Below are 19,297 nucleotides of genomic sequence, written 5' to 3'. Positions count from 1 at the left end.
GCTGATAACTGGCAGACAGCACACAACCTGGTTGGTGCCACATTCAGAGGAACAGGTTGGAACAGTTTTTCTCCGGTTCCCCTGGAAAGGCGGCTCGTGATTTCCCGAGGCCAGGTTTGAGAACCTGTTTGTTGTCCTGTCGACCTGCAGCAAACTGGCAACGATTCCCTCCCCTGGCAGGACAGCACAGGACTGCAGTGTCCCAACATGGGAAAACTCACTGGCACAATCTATCGTCTGGGATGGGGACAGTGGGGTGACCCTCCAGCGGCCCGTCTGGGATGGGGAGAGTGGGGTGAGGTCCTCCTGCGGCCGATCTGGGATGGGGACAGTGGGGTGACCCTCCAGCGGCCTTTCTGTAATGGGAACAGTGGGGTGACCCTCCTGCGGCCGGTCTGGGATGGGGACAGGGGGGTGAGGTCCTCCTGCGGCCTGTCTGGGATGGGGACAGTGGGTGAGGTCCTCCTGCGGCCTGTCTGGGATGGGGACAGTGGGGTGAGGACCTCCTGCGGCTGGTCTGAGATAGGAACAGTGGGGCGACCCTCCAGCGGCCTGTCTGGGATGGGGACAAAGGGGTGAGGCCCTCCCGCCAGTCAAGGATGGATTCTGCCTTCTTTCCTCAGTAAGGTATCAGACCGTGACTAAATCATAAGAAACCCGACAGATTGCACATTCCCTTAAGGCCCTACAACTGGCGGCCAATGACCCCTGAATTGTGCTCCTGCTAATTTCATAAGTAGTGACATTTTTCGCACTCAAAGTCACGTATAACTGAAAGGAATGACAATGTTTATAGGACAAATATTAGAAATTGTAGCAAAATATTAAAATATATTATTTTAAAATCTTTCAATTAATCAAAAATAACATTCCTATATTCTTGTGGCCCGATACACCTCATTTTTGGGGGGATCAAGCCCCATCGGGCACCTAGCTGCATAGCCGGGCATAGGGTCTTGGGAAACAAATACATTTCACATCACCCAACAACATCCACTTCTCTGTGGGAGGGTCACTGCAGCAGAGCTGGTCAAGGCTGAAAACACAAAAGGCAGCCAAAGAAAGTCCACAGACAGACACAGAATTACCCCCAGCTCAGGCATGAAGCAACTTCCCAAATTCCAGAGCATAAAGTAAACTTTTCTTACAATTATGAAAACAGTAACCTACATAACAAATGTTAGAATCTCCACCAGAGAAAATGCAAGGCCTTAAAAATATGCACTTCTTTTCAAACATATTATATATAACCGCTCCCATTGTACTTTCAGTGTCTCATTTGCTAACTCCTACCCCATCGATCTCCCTGTGGTGGTACCACAGGATCTGTCCTGGGCCATCTTCTCTTTTCTCTTTACACACCCTCTGTAGGTGACTTTATCACATCTCTTCTAATATCACCTCTATGCTGATGACACACAAAATTTACCTATCAACCCCTGACCTCATACCTGCTGTACAGACCAAAGTCTCTCAATATCTCTCCGCTATATCATCCTGGATGGCCCTCAGCCAACTCCTACTTAACATGTCCAAGACGGAGCTCCTCATACTTCCTCCTAAGCCTGGCCCTACTGCCCCCTTCTACATTAGGCTGCGTCCATAGTACCTCACTGAGCAGGAGGGGGCGCACGATGCGCGAGAAATCAGTTAAAACGTTTTTCTCGCGCGACAGGGCAGTCACGTGAGCGGTTTGCCCAATGAGGACGAACCAGCTCCGTGACGTCACTAGGAACGCCCCCCACGGCCCGAGTACTATGCTTTCCCTCAGCCTCCGCGCGGGCTGCGGCACCATGTCCGCAGTCTAACTGTGGGCAGTGCTATCATACACCCAGTAAGTATCACAAGCACGCCGAGTAGGGGGTCACAGTCTACTTCTCTCCCACATTCACACTGTAGGTAAAACCTGTTGTTTTTAATCTCTGTAACACTGCAAAGATGTCCCTCTACTGACAAAAATCTAATGCAGACCCTCATCCTTTCCTGTCTAAACTATTGTAACCTACTACTGTCCGGCCTTCCTGCCTCTCACCCCTACAATCTATTCTTAAAGCTACTGCTAGAATCACTTTACCCTCTTCTAAATCTGTCTCGGGGTCTCCACTGCTGAAATCCCTCCCTTGCAGACGCACTCACCATAACACCCTCCTCCTGTCTCTGAAAGTTATCCCAACTTGCCACCTAGATTGTAAGCTCTTCGGGGCAGGGACTCCCTTTCCTATTGTCACCGCTTCCTATTGTCTGAAGCGCTTATTCCCTTTGTTATATTATGATGTGACATGTATTATTACTGCTGTGAAGAGCTAAGAACATCAATGGTGCAATATAAATAAAAGATATGCATACATACATACCCATAAGAGCGCCCTTAAAGAAGAGACCTACAAGGCTTGGAAAGCTCAGTACACTATCATTTTATATTTTAAGAACCCCCCACACTGGACACCTAAAATGGTGTTGCAACCTTCAACAATTCAAGCCATTAATAATAACTAATAATTACCCAGAATAAATATTCTGTTGGGTAAATCCAGTAGTAGCCAGTGTCACCGAATGAACCTCTGCAACAAAATGTGAGTTCATAAAAGTCTAATAATAGCACATAAACCAGACTTTTACTCTAAATATCCTGTGCTGTATATTCACCGAGCAAACCTCCAGCTGCCAGGCTGCCCTTGAATTGCAGACACGAATGTTTGGGGCACAGTTACAGAAGCAAATGGACCTCACAGCTCCACAATTTCATGCAGCTAACATTTCAAGGGGGAAGGAGAGAAGGCGGGGAGGAGGAGAGAAGGGGGGGGAGGAGGAGAAGGAGAGAAGGGGGGGGAGGAGAAGGAGAGAAGGCAGGGAGGAGAAGGAGAGAAGGGGGGGTGGAGAAGGAGAAAAAGGGGGGAGGGAGGAGGAGAAGGAGAGAAGGGGGGGGAGAGAAGGGGGGAGAGAGAAGGAGAGAAAGGGGGGAGAAGAAAAGAAGGGTGGGAGAGAAAAAGGAGAGAGAGAGAGAGAGCAGGAGAGAAAAAGGAGAGAAGGGGGAGGGAGACCAGACTGACAGTCAGCAGAGAGCATGAAACACTTTCAGTGCAGCAAAACATGTACATATAAAAGGATTGTGTTCGTCAGAGATATATTATACAATATACACATTCACACAAAAATGTACATACACATCATAATTCAGAAATATGCAAAAATGAATCATAGGCCATAATAGATTATTTTATATTTACGATAAAAGGGGGGGGGGGTGTAGTGAACTGTTACAAATTCATCAGGAAACATGCAGGAATCTCCCCTCTGAGCCAAAGCTACAATCTTCACAGTGACTACTAGAAAGAAGAAGCACCATTTGCTCCCAGAATCATTTCCGTTTTGTTACCAAACTCCTCAAATAAGAGAAATGGGACGCCGGGATTATCTGCTACGTGCAGCTGGCATGTTACTGGTTAAATAAAAGCTTGGAGCTACAATGGGCAGGAGGTACCTCATATCCTCCCTGGGGGGTGGGGGGGGGGGGGGACAACAACTCAGCAGCTGCTAGAAATGACCCCAACACAGGTACCGGGTGACCCAAACATAGCCCAGACTGTGCCCCAGCCTGCTCCATTCAGAGCCTGAAACTGGAGACCAGGGAACCAGAGCCTCACATGGGGACAAACTGCCATATGTTCTGGGGTCACGTCAAACCCTCCAAACTTCTGAATGACATTTATCACTCTGCTGTTTATATAACCTGCTTATTTATATAATCAAAATCCGCACACATTGAAGTGTGTCGCGTCCGGAATATCCTGCGATTAACACAACTTCATTCAAGGAGACCCAAATTCTGTCTGATTCACAACCCAAAACCCAGGCATTTAACCCAAGAAATAGCAAGGCACAAAGCTTCAGCGCAGCGATTGGGGACCCCCCCCCCCATGAACAGGAATATTGGACGGAGACAAACACACACACAGACAACCAGACACACAGACACACAGACACACAGACACACAGACACACAGACACACAGACACACAGACACACAGACACACAGACACACAGACACACAGACACACAGACACACAGACACACAGACACACAGACACACAGACACACAGACACACAGACAACCAGACACACAGACACCTCACCTGGAAGCCACAAAATAGGGGAGCAACCTGGGGGGGGTGGGGGAACGGGACTCTGTGACCGGAGGGGGAAGATCCCCAGGAACCTGTTTAATTTCCTGACTGGTCATAAGCTGCTGGGAGGAGTCGGGATCCAAGTCCTGTTGCACATGTCAGCAATTCACAGGCAGGGGAGGGGGCGGGGAGGAAATTGCTAAACATGCCAGTCTAACAAAAGGCTAAAATAAACCAAGAGGTCACTCACCCCCCTCCCAGACTGTGTCAGGTCAGATGCACACAGATTAACCCCTGCACTGCCAGAGTTTTGTTTTTCACCAATGTGGTTGTAGCTTCACGTTTTGGCCAAAAGATTTGACAAACTGACCCTTACTCATTAGAAGAGAATATATAAAATCAACTGAATGATTAGTCATACTGAAGGGTGCACTGGGGTTTCTGTGCTTACTGCTGTATATTTCAGGTCATGCTCCCAGTAGCGCTCCGCTTGGCACAGTTAAATATAGAAATACATCATGCAGTGGGGTTTTATGCTTTAGCTCACTAAAATGGTGGGTGTGTATGTGTATCTGTGTGTCATTTTTGTTCATACATGTGCCAACACACAAATAACATAACATTACTCCAATACCCTGACATGAGATATATAGACCAGGGGGCAAAACTCCAGTCCTCAATAACCCCCCCCCCCAACAGGTCAGGTTTTCAGGATATCCCTGCTGCAGCACAGGTAGCTCAATCAGAGGCTCAAAGACTGAGCCACCTGTGCTGAAACAGGGATATCCTGATAACCTGACTGTTTGGGGGGCTTGAGGACTGAAGTTGAGCACCTCTGATATAGCCAATTATAATGTGTACTGTATAACACTTCTCTTCCATACGAGATATATACACACACATCTAGTTATATACTATATACATACGCCGTGTCTTACCGGGATGGGAGTGCACGTTGAGGGCCGGCGAGAGATATTTGGCCTGTGGAAGCGGGGCCAGGTGGCCAGCAGAAGGAGCATGGCGGCCGGCAGCCCCGCCAGTGCCGCCCCGGGTCCCCTCCATGGGAAGCCCGGACAGCAGAGGCGGCGGCGGTATGTGCACGAAATCCCGGCCATCCATCCTCACACCGACCGCTTAAACCGAACCATGGTGTGCTGCCGGGGGGAGCCTGAGCACAGAGAACACAGGGAGCACGCGTTACTACATTGCATTATATACACACACACACACACACACACACACAGTTAGTACAACCTATACACCAGGGGGGCACAAACTTTTTTCCCTGCGTCCCCCTGCCGACGCTCCCCTCACCTCCGCGCCAGCGTCATGCCATAGCAACGTGACGTCACATGAACTCGCAGCATCATTTGACGCCGTGTTGCCATGGCGACGCGTGTGAGAAGCCGCCGGAGCCAAGGTAAGTTAGGTTTAGAGGCCCTTCAGCTCCCCCGGCACTTAATTTAAGTGCCTTCGGAAAGCGCGCGGGGCCTCTGTAAACCCTGCGCCACCCGCAGTCAGTCCCGCGCCCCACTTTACGCACACGCTGCTATACACTGTATAATACACACACGTTACTACAACACACATTACTACAACCTATTACATGCAAATGAGCACACAGTAATATTTCCATTTGCTTTACTGTGGAGGGTTTTTGTCACTTTTTTTTTACCCATCATAACTTAATTAAGTGTAATGAAACCTATTCTAAGCTTCATTTTGCAAAGCCAGTATAATCAACCCCACACTGATGAGATCTATTAAGGTCGAAACGGCTGCCTGTGGATTGGTTTACTGGCTATGCATTTTAACCCTGGCTGTGCTCAAAGCTGTGAAATGCAGCAAGCATAAGCTTACAGGGGACCATGTTATATGGGTTTGAAGCAAAAGGTGGCACTGTGTGCTCATTTGCATGTCATTTCCCAGAACCCCTTGCTGCAGTAGAAGCACTATGTGCTGGGTAATAATGGTGAAAGGCAGGGTTGCAGACCTGTCTAAGACATGCAAATGAGTATACAGTACACATATATATATATATATATATATATATATATATATATATATATATATATATATATATATATATATATATATATATATATATATATATATACAGTGTTCGACAAACCTATACATTTGCTCGCCCCGGGCGAGTGGATTTAACCCCAGGAGAGTAAATATTGGCCCAAGCAGCACACGTTTGGTACTAGGTGGCGAGTAGATTTTTTTGTGTGGCAAGTAGATTTTTTGGTGATTTGTCAACGTGTGTGTGTGTGTGTGTGTGTGTGTGTGTGTGTGTGTGTGTGTGTGTGTGTGTGTGTGTGTGTGTGTGTGTGTGTGTGTGTGTGTGTGTGTGTGTGTGTGTGTGTGTGTGTGTGTGTGTGTGTGTGTATATATAAAAAATGTGCCTGTTTTTTTCTTAAATCCTTGAGGGATTCGGTGGTCCTTTTTTTCAGGCTGCAGTTACTCTGGAGGACAGTACACTTTTTTTGGATTGGATTCTTCATTGTATTGTATAATTTATGATTACATTTTTCTACATATAATTTTTCATATTCTTAGTGTACATATAATCTTTTTGTGTTTTTTTATCCGTATATATTTTTACACTTATGTTTTAACCATTTATTGGTTGCAGTCATCTCACAGCATACTAGGATTCTGCTGGAGGATTTTGGTAGGCGCTAACATTTTCCTCTTGTATATATGTATATGTATAAAACACAAAATAGGTGTCGCAATCAAATCACCCCCAATATGGTCTAAATGTTAGGATAACCAGTAATCAGAGTAAAATAGTTACCCTCTGGTGGTGCTACCGACCCACAAGAATTATGTAGTAAAAAGAGAAGAAGAAGGGTCAAAAAGGTGCACTCAAACAATCCATATTGAAAAAATAGAAAAAATGTACTTTATTAGCAATGAGTAATAAAAAAAAAACACACAAGACAGACCCAAACAAATACCACATAGTAAAATTGCTGTGCGTAAAGACTAATAAATTCTACACCAAATCACACAAAGGTTCTGGCAAAAAACCCAAAACATACGGGTTCAAATTTGGCATAGCAGAACCAGGGGAAAAATAATTATTCCCCAGTGATGCAAATGAGATCGGCCCAATCTGAGAAAAAAATAATTGAACAAACCAGACCACATGAAAAAATAGTTAAACCTCAAATACCTGGCTGCTAGGTATATTTTGCTGTGTGTTTTACCATGCTCATTATTACACCTATTTACCATGCCTGTTATGTTCATGTCATTCTATGCAGTTTTTGAAGTAGATATTTCTCTTTCTGCTGCTCTACTAGCAGGTATTTGAGGTTTAACTATTTTTTCATGTGGTCTGGTTGTGTTCAATTATTTTTTCTCAGATCGGCCGATCTCATTTGCATCACTGGGGGAATAATTATTTTTCCCCTGGTTCTGCTATGCCAAATTTGAACCCCGTATGTTTTGGGTTTTGCCAGACCTTTGTGTGATTTGGTGTAGAATTTATTACAGTCTTTACGAACAGCAATTTACTATGTGGTATTTGTTTGGGTCTGTCTTATGTGTTTTTTTTTATTACTCATTGCTAATAAAGTACATTTTTTCAATATGGATTGTTTGAGTGCACCTTTTTTGACCCTTCTTACTATATATATATATATATATATATATATATATATATATAATATATATATATATATATATATATATATATATATATATATATCTCAAATGGAAATATAACTGTATGCTCATTTGCATGTCTTAGGCAGCTCTGCAACCCCGTCATTCACCATTATCACCACAGCACTTCCACTGCAGCAAGGGATTCTGGGAAATGACAAAATATATATATATATATATATATAATATATATATATATATATATATATATTATTTTTTTTTTGCATAAGTTATGGTGGGTGAGAAAAACAACAGAAAAACTCCACCGTTAGCATATAGCCAATAAAGAATATCACTTGTGAGCACATTCACATGTCCTCAGACAGGTCTGCACCCCTGCCTTTCATACAGTGCTCCCACTGCAGCAAGGGATTCTGGGAAATTGACATGCTAATGAGCACACAACGTGTCATCTTTTGCCTGGAATATCCATACACATGTATCCCATTTAAGCAGATGCATAGACATCCATACATATATATCTATATATTATATACACACACGTTACTACATTGTATAATACACACGTTACTACAACCTATACACTATTATACACACACGCACACGCACACACACTACTACAACCTATACACTGTATAATACACATACATACACGTTAGTTACTACATTGTATAATACACACGTTACTACAACCTATACACTATTATACACACACGCACACACACGCACTACTACAACCTATACACTGTATAATACACATACATACACGTTAGTTACTACATTGTATAAAAACACGCGTTACTACAACCTATATATACACTGTATTATACACACACCGTCAAAAGTAAAACGGCGAGTGCACACATCATATAAAAAGGTATATTTCACCCAGATTCAAGGAATGGAGAGGCGACAAAGCACATCAGGTAAGTGGTAAATCAATAAGGGTGTATTAAAGTTTAAACCATGAAAAAAATACAACGTTTCGCAACCACGCAGGGTTCCTTCGTCATCAGGGAGGTGCGATTTCTTAATGCTTCAACACACAGTTATTGATTTACCACTTGCCTGATGTGCTGTCTGCCCTTCTCTGTTCCTTGGGCCTGGGTCAAGTGTGTATATGTAAAAATAAATATAAATCAGGCACTCTTAGAGCCAATATAGCAAAAAGGTTTTATTTAAAACAGGATCAGCGTTCTCAAGATCTTGAAAAAGGGTCCTTGAAAAGAACAGAAACGTTGATCCTGTTTAAATAAAACCCTTTTTCTGTATCTATTGGTCGAGCGAGCGAGAGAAGAGATATACACAGAGATAGATAGATAATATATATATATTTTTTTTTACTTTCAATACACACAGGCTATAAAAGAGAGAAGATTATAGATCTCCTCACCAAGGATGCATACATACCCCCATCCCCCCTAAATAGAGCGTATTCCTATATTGGGGCCAGGTAATGATTAAATCCTCCTCATTCCCCTATATCTTTCTCATATAGCCAGTTGAGGTTCTCACTGGATTTTATTTATTTATTTATAAAATATTTTACCAGGAAGTAATACATTGAGAGTTACCTCTCGTTTTCAAGTAATGGATGCTATTATTCATTTAAAAGCTTTTTCTCAGAACGCTGACCCATTCCACAGATTCTTGATATCAAAGACCCACTATAAATAATTAGTTTCCCTTGTTTCTAACAGCAGCCCAGATCGTTAATCAGATGGGAAATAAACTGAAGGTTTCATGGGGAATTAGGAGCTTTCTGCTCCCCCAAGAGAATCAGCTCACCCTTCCCCCTCCCAAAAAAAAACAAAAAAATAAACCACATTCACCATCAACAGCCACACAGCCACCTTAACCAAATCCAGGTTTTACTTTCTAGCATGTAATCAGCAAATCCCGTCATCTCACCTCCAAACAATGTGGAGATAATAGTTGTGCATTTACTCGCATAAAATTGGAGGAATTTATTGGGATCTCACACACACGCACACAATGTCTAATACAATGGTTACTTTTCCCGAAGACCGGTGGGGGAGTTTGCATACTGGATAAGGAAATGTGCCCTCTTCTGTTTTTTATTTTTCCTTAAACCCTGGAGTATGTTAACCCCCAGCAAATAATACATTTGTGGGGGTTTGAGCTGCTCTATAATGTGACCTGACGATTATTATTCGGATAATTAGAAATCCATTTTAACACCCCCCCCCCCCTTAATGGTTTCTTTATAATAACTTGGTTTTAGCATCATGAACATCTATCCCAATAAATCCACCTTCTGTGGATGCTACAGAACATTTTTGGTTTCTTAAATGACAATGTGAGGGGGAGATCTATCTAGGAGAGGGGATAGGTCAGGGATATCTCTGGGAAGGGGGATGTATATCAGAGGGGGGAGATATATTAGGGGTACAGTATAAGTGGAAGGGGGAAGATATCTGGGATACCCCTGGAGAAGAGGGATGGGGGGGGAGCAAGATATATAGTTGGGAGGCGGAGCTATATTAGGGATATCTCCAGGACTGGGGGACGTGTGTACGTGTGTCAGATACTGCATATACATCACACAGACCCAGAGATCTCTCCCAGATATATATCACCTTATCCCAGAGAAATATTAGGGAAATGTGGATGGGGAGGGATAGATCAGGGATCTCTCTGGGACTGGGGGATATATTAAGGATAACTCTGGGATGGGGATATATATATATGTCTGAGAAGGGGGGTATTAGGGATATCTGTGGGAAGCGTGATATATCTGGGAAGGGGTATATTAGGGATATCCCTTGGAGGGGGGAGGGAGCATATCTCTTTGGGAAGGGGGAGGGGGAAACACATCAGGGATATCTCTGAAAAGGAGGGGGATATATAGCAGAGATCTCTCTCTGGCTCGGGGGGATATATAGCAGGGATATCTCTCTGGCTAGGGGGGATATATAGCAGGGATATCTGTCTGGCTAGCGGAAGGGGGATATATAGCAGGGATATCTCTCTGGCTAGGGGGGATATATAGCAGGGATATCTCTCTGGCTAGGGGGGATATATACCAGGGATATCTGTCTGGCTAGCGGAAGGGGGATATATAGCAGGGACATCTCTCTGGCTAGGGGGGATATATAGCAGGGATATCTCTCTGGCTGGGGGGATATATAGCAGGCAAATCCCTGGGGAGAGGGGGATACAGAAAGGATATCCCTGGGAAGAGGGGGATACAGAAGGGATATCCCTGGGAAGAGGGGGATACAGAAGGGATATCCCTGGGAAGAGGGGGATACAAAAGGGATATCCCTGGGAAGAGGGGGATACAGAAGGGATATCCCTGGGAAGAGGGGGATACAGAAGGGATATCCCTGGGAAGAGGGGGATACAGAGGGGATATCCCTGGGAAGAGGGGGATACAGAGGGGATATCCCTGGGAAGAGGGGGATACAGAGGGGATATCCCTGGGAAGAGGGGGATACATAAGGGATATCCCTGGGAAGATTCAGAGGGCTTATCTCTGGGAAGTGGGGGGATATCCCTGGGAAGGGGGATCTATCGGGGATGGGGGGGGGATCTATCGGGGATGGGGGGGGGATCTATCGGGGATGGGGGGGGGATCTATCGGGGATGGGGGGGGGATCTATCGGGGATGGGGGGGGGGATCTATCGGGGATGGGGGGGATCTATCGGGGATGGGGGGGATCTATCGGGGATGGGGGGGATCTATCGGGGATGGGGGGATCTATCGGGGATGGGGGGGATCTATCGGGGATGGGGGGGATCTATCGGGGAAGGGTGGGGAATAATATATCTGGGAAGGGTGGGGAAATAATATATCTGGGAAGGGTGGGGAAATAATATATCTGGGAAGGGTGGGGAAATAATATATCTGGGAAGGGGGGGAAATAATATATCTGGGAAGGGGGGGGGAATAATATATCTGGGAAGGGGGGGGAATAATATATCTGGGAAGGGGGGGGGATAATATATCTGGGAAGGGGGGGGAATAATATATCTGGGAAGGGGGGGGAATAATATATCTGGGATGGGTGGGGGAATAATATATCTGGGATGGGTGGGGGATAATATATCTGGGATGGGTGGGGGATAATATATCTGGGAATGGGGGGGATAATATATCTGGGAATGGGGGGGGATAATATATCTGGGATGGGGGGGGAAAATATATCTGGGATGGGGGGGGATAATATATCTGGGATGGGGGGGGATAATATATCTGGGATGGGGGGGGATAATATATCTGGGATGGGGAGAGATAATATATCTGGGATGGGGAGAGATAATATATCTGGGATGGGGGGAATAAGGAATAATATATCTGGGATGGGGGGAATAATATATCTGGGGATTGGAGGGGGAATAATATATCTGGGATGGGGGAATAATATATCTGGATGGGGGGAATAATATATCTGGGATGGGGGGAATAATATATCTGGGATGGGGGAATAATATATCTGGGGATGGGGGGAATAATATATATAGATATTCCTGGGAAGGGTGGTGATATATTTGGGATGGGGGATATATCTGGGGAAAGGGGGGATATATCTGGGGAAAGGGGGGGATATATCTGGGGAAAGGGGGGGATATATCTGGGAAAGGGGGGGATATATCTGGGGAAAGGGGGGGATATATCTGGGGAAAGGGGGGATATATCTGGGGAAAGGGGGGATATATCTGTGGAAAAGGGGGGATATGTCTGGGAAAAGGGGGGGATATGTCTGGGAAAAGGGGGGGATATATCTGGGAAAAGGGGGGGGTATATCTGGGAAAAGGGGGGGTATATCTGGAAATGGGGGGGATATATCTGGGAATGGGGGGGATATATCTGGGAAATGGGGGGGGATATATCTGGGAAATGGGGGGGATATATCTGGGAAATGGGGGGGGATATATCTGGAAAAGGGGGAATATATCTGGGAAAAGGGGGGATATATCTGGGAAAAGGGGGAATATATCTGGGAAAAGGGGGAATATATCTGGGAAAAGGGGGGATATATCTGGGAAAAGGGGGGATATATCTGGGAAAAGGGGGATATATCTGGGAAAAGGGGGGATATATCTGGGAAAAGGGGGGATATATCTGGGAAAAGGGGGGGATATATCTGGGAAAAGGGGGGATATATCTGGGAAAAGGGGGGGATATATCTGGAAAAGGGGGATATATCTGGAAAAAGGGGGGATATATCTGGGAAAAGGGGGGGATATATCTGGGAAAAGGGGGGGATATATCTGGGAAAAGGGGGGGATATATCTGGGAAAAGGGGGGCTATATCTGGGAAAAGGGGGGATATATCTGGGAAAAGGGGGATATATCTGGGAAAAGGGGGATATATCTGGGAAAAGGGGGGGATATATCTGGAAAAGGGGGGGATATATCTGGGAAAAGGGGGGATATATCTGGAAAAGGGGGGATATATCTGGAAAAGGGGGGGGGGTATATCTGGGAAATGGGGGGGGCATATAGCAGGGATGAGTTAGCTGGTTTCTGCGGATTTCAGTCTCGGCTCCATGCAGATAAAATGGCTGAATTGCTGCTTTTAATTAAAAACAGGACCCCCCCCCCCTGCACTCTGCCTCTCCATGCCTTCTCCCCTGAACTCGGAGCCTCTCCATACCCCCCCCCCCCCCCTCTCCATACTTCCCCTGTACTCTGAGCCTCTCCATACCCCCTTCCCTGCACTCTGAGCGTCTCCATACCCCCCCCCCACCACCACTGTACTGAGCCTCTGCATACCCCCCCCCCACTGCACTCTGAGCCTCTCCATACCCCCCCCCCCCACCACCACTGTACTCTGAGCCTCTCTATGCCCCCCCATTGCACTCTGAGCCTCTCCATACCCCCCCCCACTGCACTCTGAGCCTCCCCTTACCCCCCCCCCCACACACACTGCACTCTGAGCCTCTCCATACCCCCCATTGCACTCTGAGCCTCTCCATACCCCTTCCCCACTGCACTGAGCCTCTCCATACCTTCCCCCCACTGCACTCTGAGCCTCTCCATACCTTTCCCCCACTGCACCGAGCCTCTCCATACCTTCCCCCCACTGCACTCTGAGCCTCTCCATACACCCCCCACCACCACTGTACTCTGAGCCTCTCCATACCCCCCCCCCCCATCACCACCACTGTACTCTGAGCCTCTCTATACCCCCCATTGCACTCTGAGCCTCTCCATACCCCCCCCCCACTGCACTCTGAGCCTCTCCATACCTCCCCCCACTGCACTCTGAGCCTCTCCATACCCCCCCCCCCCCATTGCACTCTGAGCCTCTCCATACCCCCCCACTGCACTCTGAGCCTCTCCATACCCCCTCCCACTGCACTCTGAGCCTCTTCATACCTCCCCCCCCACTGCACTCTGAGCCTCTTCATACCCCCCCCCCCCCCCCACACACACACACACACAGCACTCTGAGCCTCTCCATACCCCCCTCCCTGCACTCAGCCTCTCCATACCCCCCCCCCCCCTGCACTCTGAGCCTCTCCAAACCCCCCCCCCCCCCCCTGCACTCTGAGCCTCTCCAAACCCCCCCCCCCCTGCACTCTGAGCACATGTGACCAGGGTGTGCTCCCTCACTCCACGTCGGATCTCCCGGCCATCAACCCCCCCTTTACCTGGTGTGGGGTCCGATCCGCGCGTCCTCCCCTCACTCAGCTCCCATTCCTGAGGGGGGATACACCCCCCTCCCCGGGTCTCCGTGACCCCCCTTCCTTCACAATCCAGTCTTCCTGAATCCCAAGGGAACCCCCAAATCCACCGCGTCCCCCCCAGATTCCCGGGTCCTGCCGCCCCCCGTGCTCTCCCCAGCGCGCTGCTCGGCGGACTAGTCAGCAATGAAACGGGCATTGTGTTTCCCCCGAGCCCGCCCACCTTCCCGGGCGGACCAATCACCGCGCCGTAGTAAATAGCTGATTGGTCGACGCTCCCGTCAGTCACTGCGCATGTAAACACTTTGGCCCTCAGCCATTCCTATAAAAACCAGTTATGAAGCGCGCGCTGCGCGGGTTTCAAGGCCCCCCCCGCAGGAAACTGAATGATCCAAACCGCTGGTGAGAATTTTTCCAGGCGGTTTTCAGGCCTCCCCCTCGCGCTCCTGCTCTGTCCCCCTAAATACTGTCACACACTGTATCCCCCCTAAATCCTGTCACACACTGTCCCCCTAAATCCTGTCACACACTGTCCCCCTAAATCCTGTCACACACTGTATCCCCCTAAATAATGTCACACTGTCCCCCTAAATTCTGTCACACTGTCCCCCTAAATTCTGTCACACTGTCCCACTAAATTCTGTCACACTGTCCCCCAAGATCCTGTCACACACTGTGTCCCCCTAAATCCTGTCACACGCTGTGTCCCCCTAAATCCTGTCACACGCTGTGTCCACCTAAATCCTGTCACACGCTGTCCCCCTAAATCCTGTCACACGCTGTGTCCCCCTAAATCCTGTCACACGCTTTGTCCCCCTAAATCCTGTCATACGCTGTGTCCCCCTAAATACTGTCACACGCTGTGTCCCCCTAAATACTGTCACACGCTGTGTCCCCTAAATCCTGTCACACGCTTTGTCCCCCTAAATCCTGTCACACGCTGTGTCCCCCTAAATCCTGTCACACGCTGTGTCCCCCTAAATACTGTCACACGCTGTGTCCCCTAAATCCTGTCACACGCTGTGTCCCCCTAAATCCTGTCACACGCTGTGTCCCCCTAAATCCTGTCACACATCAGGTACAGCTAATGTTACAGAACCCCTCCCTTCTCAGGGGGCAGCTGGAGCCCAGACACGAGTGGCACGTTCTCACCCCCCTCCCACAGACATGTGCGGCACATTCTCACCCCCTCGAAACGCGTGGCACGTACTCCCCCTCCCCCCACACGACATGCGTGGCACATACTCCACACCCCTCTCTCCCCCCTCACTGCGTGGCACGTGCACATACACCCCTCGCGAGACATGTGGCATGTACACACACACCATGCACGTGACACGCATTCACAAACCCCCCACACACACACACACGCATGCCTGTACTCGCATCCCCCAACACGCGTGCCACGTACTCGCATCCCCCCAACACGCATGCCACGTACTCGCCCCCCCCTAACACGCATGCCACGTATTCACACACACACACACACCCCTCCCCCGCGTGCTTGCCCGGAACATGTGTGACACATTCTCCTCACAGGACACATGTGACACCTCACCCTGGGACACACCCTCACCTCAGTCACCCCCCCCCCCCTGTGCCCCCCTCCGCTTTCTCTCTGTGCCCCCCTTCTCTCTGTCTCCCTCCTCTTCCTCTCTGTGTGCACCCCCATCTCCCTGTGGGCCTCCCTTCCTCCCCATCTCCCTGTGTGCACCCCCAATCCTCTGTTTGCCTCCCCACACTCCTCCCTGTGTGCCCCCTATCTCTCTGTGTGCCTCCCCATCTCCCTGCGTGCCGCCCCATCTCCCTGCGTGGATCCCTATATCCCTGTGTGCCTCCCTTCCTCCCCATCTCCCTGTGTGCCCCCTATTTTCCTGTGTGCCCCCTATTTTCCTGTGTGCCCCCTATTTTCCTGTGTGCCCCCTATTTTCCTGTGTGCCCCCTATTTTCCTGTGTGCCCCCTATTTTCTTGTGTGCCCCCATCTCCCTGTGTGCCCCCATCTCCCTGTGTGCCCCCCATCTCCCTGTGTGCCCCCCCATCTCCCTGTGTGCCCCCCCATCTCCCTGTGTGCCCCCTATCTTCCTGTGTTCCCCCTATCTTCCTGTGTGCCCCCTATCTTCCTGTGTGCCCCCTATCTTCCTGTGTGCCCCCTATCTTCCTGTGTGCCCCCTATCTTCCTGTGTGCCCCCTATCTTCCTGTGTGCCCCCTATCTTCCTGTGTAAGCCCTATCTTCCTGTGTGCGCCCCCTATCTTCCTGTGTGCCCCCTATCTTCCTGTGTGCCCCCTATCTTCCTGTGTGCCCCCCCTATCTCCCTGTGAGCCCCCCCCCCCTCCTGTCTGTGTGAGCCCCCCCCCCCTCCTGTCTGTGTGAGCCCCCCCTCCTGTCTGTGTGAGCCCCCCCCCCTCCTGTCTGTGTGAGCCCCCCCCTCCTGTCTGTGTGAGCCCCACCCCTCCTGTCTGTGTGAGCCCCACCCCTCCTGTCTATGTGAGCCCCCCCTCCTGTCTGTGTGAGCCCCCCCTCTTTTCTGTGTGAGCCCCCCTCCTGTCTGTGTGAGCCCCCCCCCTCCTGTCTGTGTGAGCCCCCCCTCCTGTCTGTGTGAGCCCCCCCTCCTGTCTGTGTGAGCCCCCCCCTCCTGTCTGTGTGAGCCCCCCCCCTCCTGTCTGTGTGAGCCCCCCCTCCTGTCTGTGTGAGCCCCCCCTCCTGTCTGTGTGAGCCCCCCCTCCTGTCAGTTGTGAGCCCCCCTCCTGTCTGTGTGAGCCCCCCTCCTCCTCCTGTCTGTGTGAGCCCCCCCCAATCCTGTCTGTGTGAGCCCCCCCCTCCTGTCTGTGTGAGCCCCCCCTCCTGTCTGTGTGAGCCCCCCTCTTCTCCTCCTGTCTGTGTGAGCCCCCCCCCTCCTGTCTGTGTGAGCCCCCCCCTCCTGTCTGTGTGAGCCCCCCTCCTCCTCCTGTCTGTGTGAGCCCTCCTCCTGTCTGTGTGAGCCCCCCTCCTCCTCCTGTCTGTGTGAGCCCCCCCTCCTCCTCCTGTCTGTGTGAGCCCCCCCTCCTCCTCCTGTCTGTGTGAGCCCCCCCCTCCTCCTGTCTGTGTGAGCCCCCCCTCCTCCTCCTGTCTGTGTGAGCCCCCCCCTCCTGTCTGTGTGAGCCCCCCCCCCTCCTGTCTGTGTGAGCCCCCCCTCCTGTCTGTGTGAGCCCCCCCCTCCTGTCTGTGTGAGCCCCCCCTCCTGTCTGTGTGAGCCCCCCCTCCTGTCTGTGTGAGCCCCCCCTCCTGTCTGTGTGAGCCCCCCCCTCCTGTCTGTGTGAGCCCCCCCTCCTGTCTGTGTGAGCCCCCCCCCTCCTGTCTGTATGAGCCCCCCCCCTCCTGTCTGTATGAGCCCCCCCCCCCCCCTCCTGTCTGTATGAGCCCCCCCCCCCTCCTGTCTGTATGAGCCCCCCCTCCTGTCTGTGTGAGCCCCCCCTCCTGTCTGTGTGAGCCCCCCCTCCTGTCTGTGTGAGCCCCCCCTCCTGTCTGTGTGAGCCCCCCCTCCTGTCTGTGTGAGCCCCCCCTCCTGTCTGTGTGAGCCCCCCCCCCCTCCTGTCTGTATGAGCCCCCCCCCCCCCTCCTGTCTGTGTGAGCCCCCCCCCCCCCCCTCCTGTCTGTATGAGCCCCCCCCCCCCTCCTGTCTGTATGAGCCCCCCCCCCTCCTGTCTGTATGAGCCCCCATGCTTGTTATTCTGGGGGGGGGGGGGAGAACCTTTATTTAAAAATGAAAAGAAGTTGAGCTCCTATGGCAGTTTCAAGCTGCTCTTTGCCAAGACTGGGAGGACGGTTTCAAGGCCGCCTTCTGTAGCAAGCTGAGATCAGGAGATTTGGAAAACAAGAAGGTGAAATAGTAATGAGGGGAGAGAGAACTGAGAGGGGAGAGAGAACTGAGAGGGGAGAGAGAACTGAGAGGGGAGAGAGAACTGAGAGGGGAGAGAGAACTGATAGGAGAGGGGAGGGAGAACTGAGAGAGGAGGAGAGAACAGAGGGGAGGAGAGGGAAGAGAGAACTGAGGGGGGAGAAGAGGGAAGAGAGAACTTGGAGGGGAGAGAACCGAGGGGACAGAGAACTGAGAGGGGAGGAGATAGAACTGAGAGGGAAGAGAGAATTGAGGGGACGAGAGGGGAGAGAGAGAACTGCTGGGAGAGGGGAGAGAGAACTGCTGGGAGAGGGGAGAGAGAACTGTGCTGGGAGAGAACGGAGAGGGGGAGAGAGAGAACGGAGTGGGGAGAGAGAACTGAGGGGGAGTGAACTGAGAGATGAGGGGGGAGTGAACTGAGGGAGGAGAGAACTGGGAGAGGGGAGGAGAGAACTGAGGAAGAGGAGGGGATAGAGAACTGAGGAATAGGATGGGAGGGATATAACAGAGAGGACAGAGAGAGAGAGAGAGAGTTGAGGAGCGAGTAGGTGGTGGTGAGGGAAGAGTAGGTTAAGAAGGGGGAGGGGAGAATAAGTGAGGAGGGTAAAGTGAGGGTGAGTAAGGGAAAGGCAGCAGACACCCCCTGGGCCACAGTCACTCAGAATCAACAGGAAGAGAAACTGAGGAAGAAGAGAGAATGTGAGTGCAGAGGGATAGTGAGCGCCGCCCCCTGACCTCGGGATAGTGAGCGCCGCCCCCTGACCTCGGGATAGTGAGCGCCGACCCCTGACCTCGGGATAGTGAGCGCCGCCCCCTGACCTCGGGATAGTGAGCGCCGCCCCCTGACCTCGGGATAGTGAGCGCCGCCCCCTGACCTCGGTATAGTGAGCGCCGCCCCCTGACCTCGGGATAGTGAGCGCCGCCCCATGACCTCGGGATAGTGAGCGCCGCCCCCTGACCTCGGGATAGTGAGCACCGCCCCCTGACCTCGGGATAG

At 50.2% G+C, this 19,297-nt stretch overlaps 1 protein-coding gene across 13 annotated transcripts in view; it reads right to left on the bottom strand.

Moving 5' to 3' along the window:
• Positions 1-14,637, bottom strand: part of TNRC18 (trinucleotide repeat containing 18) — a 59,364-nt gene extending 44,727 nt beyond the window's left edge. For 9 of the 13 annotated variants that reach the window (XM_075565928.1, XM_075565938.1, XM_075565930.1 and 6 more), the window contains exon 1: positions 14,391-14,637. In XM_075565928.1, coding sequence (XP_075422043.1) covers positions 14,391-14,622 — 232 coding nt within the window. In that variant the 5' untranslated portion in view covers positions 14,623-14,637. Of the gene's footprint in view, positions 1-5,062; positions 5,293-14,390 lie in introns of those variants that run through there. The other 4 variants (XM_075565934.1, XM_075565941.1, XM_075565935.1 and 1 more) reach the window with 2 other exon arrangements.
• Positions 14,638-19,297: the final 4,660 nt, after the last annotated feature.

The sequence above is a fragment of the Ascaphus truei genome, chromosome 11, assembly GCF_040206685.1.
Source record: "Ascaphus truei isolate aAscTru1 chromosome 11, aAscTru1.hap1, whole genome shotgun sequence".
Lineage (NCBI taxonomy): Eukaryota > Metazoa > Chordata > Amphibia > Anura > Ascaphidae > Ascaphus > Ascaphus truei.
Note: the sequence above shows the minus strand (reverse complement) of the source record. Positions and strands in the feature narration are given on the sequence as shown.